The 5,755-nt window shown below is 37.2% G+C and overlaps 1 protein-coding gene across 1 annotated transcript; it reads left to right on the top strand.

Moving 5' to 3' along the window:
• The first annotated feature begins 205 nt into the window (after positions 1 to 205).
• On the top strand, positions 206 to 5,491 carry LOC147500070 (putative ABC1 protein At2g40090). Its single transcript, XM_086563596.1, has 4 exons — positions 206 to 267; positions 3,322 to 3,517; positions 4,893 to 5,006; positions 5,408 to 5,491. Exons 1-4 carry the CDS (start codon positions 206 to 208, stop codon positions 5,489 to 5,491), a joined length of 456 nt encoding a protein of 151 aa, XP_086419722.1.
• Positions 5,492 to 5,755: the final 264 nt, after the last annotated feature.

Below are 5,755 nucleotides of genomic sequence, written 5' to 3'. Positions count from 1 at the left end.
AAGATGGAATAATTAACAAGAAAACTACATACTTTCTATGTAGTTTCCAAGCAACTAATGGAGAGATCCAACCACAATACCACAAAATTCATCTGGAGATAATTAAGGGAAAAAAGATTAACATCTGGAGTATGCATGGTGTTACCATTGATGACTACTTGAGTGTAAGAGCATTGCTGAGTTGGTGGTACTTCGAGATAAGAGAATGCCTGACTTGACGCATGCTTTGATGGCGGAAGAGACGACTCTTCTTTGTCCAAGGTTGCGGTACTGGGGATGGTTTGTTTAGGGCAGAATCAGATTCCGATGTCTGATGTCTTTTATGAGGTGATGATATTGACAATAACGAACTGCTTATTTCCAAACTCGATCTAGCTAAGTAGCTAACTGTGGGAGGGGTAAAGGTCGAATACATGTCGATTAATTGTGACACCATGCAAAATTTTGGTGTACCCCAAGAAACTTAGCTTCCCATCGGAGTTCCTTATCCAATCACTGAGTATGGAGCAGGGCGGACCCAGGACTTCAACTCTCTCGGGCTAAAAGCCTAAAAGATGATAGCCATGCCATTGTGTAATCCTTCAAACCCAAGTTCTAAGAGTATCTCTAGGTGGTGGTAGTTGCCTCCGAAATTTGACAAAACTTTTCTCAAAAATCTGACCAACTCTAGGTGGCCACAAATTTCACCTCAGGCGTCATTGAAGTGTACTCGTCGCGACACTCCCCCAATGTCATCCCAAATTGAAAAAGTTAAAAAAAAAAAAAAAAAAAAACGTGACATTCCCAATCGCTAATGTCGTGGCTAAATTGAAAAAAAAAAAAAAAAAAAACCCACGACACATTTGGAATGGCGCTACGACATTACCATTGTAGCGCCGCATCCACATCCGAAATCGAAAATTTGCATCCGGGGATGCGGCTAGACAGTGATACTACCGCATTTGCTTCCACCTAGAGTTGGTTTTTCGCAAAATTCTGAGTTTTGGAAGCAAATTTAGAGGTGATACTACCACCTAGAGATGCTCTAAGTATGTGGGCAGACTTTTTTGCCTTGGGCAGTTGGGCTTTAGGTAGTTTAGGTAGTATAGTATTTTTTGTTTTGTAGCAAAAGGACCCCGGGCTGAAGCCTGGTCCAGCCCTCTCCTAGGTCCGCCCCTGGTATGGAGTGTTTGTTGGGTCCTAGGTTCATTTCCTGCATGGATGTAATAGTAGCTAAAACACAGAAAGATGCATACAAAGTAACTGAAGAATGACATGGTCAGGCATATCCGTGCCAATTACTCCACAGATATGACCCGGTTTCCCTCCTGTTCAAAATCTGTTCCCACCTTCAAGTAACAATCTGTTCCCTCCAGCTGATATGGGCTGATCGCAGCCACGCAAAACTCTTCAAAGTTTATCTTTCTATAGGATAGGGGTTCCATCTAAACAGAAAAGTTTCAACATATATATAGGTATAGAATATGTAGTGACATACCTTGAATTTATTGTAGCTTATTTTTTTTAAACTTATGATAAGAGCCCAAAACTGTAGTTTAAACCTTTTAATAGTATTTCTATTTAGCAAATTATGTTATTAATAATATAAGTTTATCATTAATTACGTGTTTTTGAATATTTCAGGCTTCGGAGTTGAATAAATGTCAATTCGTTACTAATTAGGTGCTAAAAGGAGCTAAAGTGATTGCTATGAAGAAAGCCCAAATTTTATGGAGAAAAAGCCTTTAAAAAGCCCAATTCAAAGCTGTTAAGTGAAAGTCAAACCGGATTAGAAAGCTGAAGAAAAGTCAACAAAACTTTAAAATGCCATATCTTTGGACTCAGGCCTCGGAATTAGGCCCATTTTATATCAAAATGACCGGCTCAGAAAGCTCTTTCCAATGGTCTAGGCCTTGACTCGATCAGAGTAGTATAAGTTAGTGAAATCGTGTGCTATAGTAAAACGACCAGAATTGGAAGTCTTGGATTTATCCAATTGGGTTATTGACTTGATTTATGGGTCCATAACCTAGCCTAAAATTAAGCCCATGCACGAAATTGTAACATAACCCTCTCCTATATAAAGAGGGTTAAGGCTAAAACAAAGATTGGCTACTCCCCTCTTTAGAACATTCCCAATGCAAGTCAAAATAATCCCCCCCTTATCACCTCCACGTAGGCACTTATTCCCTCTGTTTTAACCAAAACGGTGAAAAGCAAGGTGAAGCTGTGCAATGCAAAGGTCAAAAAAAAATCTCGGACGGGATGTTGGATTTCGCCTGCGGAGGCATTTTGATTGAGATCGAATGTAACATCCCGTCCGGTATTTTGTCTGAAGTTAAAAAAAACCAAAACGGAATGAAACATTCCATCCGAAAAAAAATTAAAAAAACACTCGAGACGGAATGAAACATTCTATCCGAAAAAAAAATCGAAAAAAACACACAAGACGGAATCCAACATCCCATCCAAAGTTAACAAGTCAGCCACTATCTCGGTGGAAGGTTTCACCTTGAAATCAACTGGGGAAAATAGTCACCAGTTTTTCACCTCGCATTGAACACCCATTTTTCTCAAAAACTGGTGACTATAGTCACAAACCCCTCATAATCCCCTGCATTGGGAATGCTCTTAGTTTAGAATAAATTAGGGCTCTCTCTCTCTCTCTCATTTTTAGTTTAGTTTAGATTTAGTTTATAGTCTCTATTAAACCTTTCAATAATAAAAAACTTTAGTTATCATATCCAATTCTCCTCTTATTTCAAGTTCTTTTATTATGCTTTCCCTTTATTGTTTAAGTAATTTTAGTCCAATGAATCAAGGCTAAAACTCCCATTTAAGGGAGTTTTAATGAAGCCTGTGTGAGGATTGTTTATGATTTTGTTGGTTATTTGTGTTTATGCATTTAAAGTTTGAAGCTTTCATATTTTTAGAGATAGAAATTGTTAGTTTTGAACTAGAGTTTAGTAATTATATACAAGATCGAGATTGATAGAAGTACTATTCTCTCATGCTAATTAATCTTTATATATATAATAGCAGTCCCTTTTCCTGGTCTCTGAGGGTGTCCACCTCAGCAAATTTTAAGTACCCTATTTTACTCACGAAAAATGAGGAGAGAGAGGAATTACTAAAAAAAGGGAGAAAAAAACTGCGATACATGTCTCCCACTTAGAACGGAAACCCGCCTAAAAAACCCACGACTGTTCCTAAAAAGAAAAACCCACGACTAAAATTAAAAACAACCCTTGAGTACAAATCTTCTTCCCTTAAGAAATTGACCCCATGCTTGGCTGCATGCCATGTATGTCTAAAAGAAACTTATTAAGATTTCCTTTTCAGATTTTTGATCCTGCAGGCATTGGTATTTGCTGATGCTAATGCAATAAAGCAAAATAGCATGAAATTGGGTGCTAGAGAAGATTTGTATGCGCTGTTCGTTGGGATTCTCACTATGAGGCCATGGAATAGGGTCATCGACCCAGCTGTTGATCATTTAGTTATAAAAGGAAATGACAGTGACCGTTCAGAACTCCAGGTTATTTGCTACTGCTACCATTCTTTATCAATTAAGTTTTTGGTTTTGAACTATTTAAATTACTATATCATGCATGTACACTGGAATGAGAGTTTTGAGTTTACTTAATTAAGTCTAGCAACATGTACATTAACTATCAAATATCTCAATTAAATAAATTACCATACGAAGCAGCATTCTCTACATGATCTTTGTGACTTTTGTATGTGTTCTCACATACAAACTTTGCTCCAGCGAACTTTCCAACATTGATTGATCTACAAGCTTTGAAGTTGAAAGGCCTGAATTGATAAGAGCAACGGTATTGTTGATTCCTTTACCTCCACCAGTGTATCAGGCTCATATTGCTAATTTGCTATGCAACCAATCGGGGCCACTATAGATTTGTTTTGCTGGGAATTCTTATTGGGCTTTCTCAGTGTAAGAAGAAATTAGCAAGTGTTTAAGGATCATTTTCATTGCCAATGGGCGGGAAGAAAATGTGATAAAAAAAAATGAACCCTCTTTCACCCTAATAACTTCCCACAATCTCACTCTCGCCTCTTAACTAGGGAGTCGCACCAACAATCTTCAACTTGCCGAAGAGGTATATTTCTCTTTCTCTCTACTGTATGGAAATTTGTAGAAATGAGATTTAGGTTAGTGACTGTAATTCGCAACAATTTATGATGAAGAAAACCCATTTTTTTTTAATAATTGATGTTCATTGTTTTGTTTGTCTTTGTCTCAGTTTGAATGAGATTTAGGCATGAAAAGAAAATGAGTTTCTGTTAAACATTTTGTCAAAAAATGAGTAGGTGTTAAGAAGACTTGGATAGACAGATTCCAGTTCTTAGGACCCTTAGTTTCTAAGGTAAGAAATTTCAATGCAAAAACACTTTGATATCTTCAGAGCCATCACCCATAAGAACGCTTTGATATCTTAAAAAAGAATAAGAAATTTTTAGCATTGCAAAAACGTTGAATTGAGTTGCAATGGAGATGTGGTTTGTATAGTTAGTGAATGGCTGTATTTGTACTTTTAGTTTGTAGAGCCTAAAAGTCATAACTTTAATCTAGACCAATGCTTTTAACTTAGATCTTGTAGAGCCTAAGAAGCTATTTCCAAATTAAAGAACGTTTGTGATGCTGTGCAGACCCACTAATGATCTTGCACTATTACTGTCCCTCTGTTGAAGCCTTAGAAGTCCCTAGGTCTTAGGACCTTTTTCCACCGTTATCTGGGAAGGGTGGTTCAAGGGTTGAGGGGTTATTTAGGATAATGTTCCAATATTTTTAAAAAATAGATCACATTGTTGTTATGATTAGCAAGTTTAGTTTAATGTTTTATCAAACTTTGTTATCCTTTGCTTCATTGTGTTGCTCCCTTTCACAGATGTATGCTTCTCAGTATTTCCCTCAAATCTCGGAGCTTCTCAAGAGACTCCCACATGTAATTCTACTAATGCTAAAGACCAATGACTGCTTACGAGCTGTCACTAACTGTCTGGTAATACTGTAAATTTCTTCTTTGCTTAAGCAGTTTCATAGAAGTTTGTTAATTTGTTATTTATGCTTTAGTTTGAGTTTATGTGGGTTGTCTCATTGAATCTTCTTTGGTTATGAACGTACGATCAGAGGTCCTGTAGAGGCTTCTGTTGATGCGGTATGCCAGTATGTTGATACTAAGTTTAATCTTCGTAGTAAATTGCATGATTCCTCTTGACTGAATGGCTTGCTCACTTTTTTAGGATAGATGATTTCTTTATCTTTTTTTGTGTATCTGCATCCACTTGCTTGCGTGGTTACACTTCTGTTTCTGTGTGTACATGTTAGTAGAATTGCTCAACCTGTTTCTCACATCTGTAAAATGTTTAAATTCTGAATAAACTTGGTTTTATATTATCACAGAGCCATAGACACATAGTCTGTGTGCGTGCTAGCTTGCGTGATTATGAGTTATATCATCACATCCAAGCACAATCAGTTTTATAGAAGTTACATTCTTTCATCGCAATCAACCACAAAGAAGTTTACGCTCAAGTCGTTTGAATTCAACAAATATTTACTGTTTGAAGTTTTAATACTTTCAGCATTCGTCATCTTTATACAATCCCTTTTCCTCATCTATGAGGGTGTCCACCATTACTGTAAATCAATAACCATCGTGTTGATTGTTCGTGTCTCTGCTCTGTTGTCGTTCCTCACCACTCTAATGACTCAGTTTCCCCCTCTAGGGGTGATTGTTCTACGCTTCAA

Source organism: Coptis chinensis, chromosome 5 (genome assembly GCF_015680905.1).
Source record: "Coptis chinensis isolate HL-2020 chromosome 5, ASM1568090v1, whole genome shotgun sequence".
Lineage (NCBI taxonomy): Eukaryota > Viridiplantae > Streptophyta > Magnoliopsida > Ranunculales > Ranunculaceae > Coptis > Coptis chinensis.
Note: the sequence above shows the minus strand (reverse complement) of the source record. Positions and strands in the feature narration are given on the sequence as shown.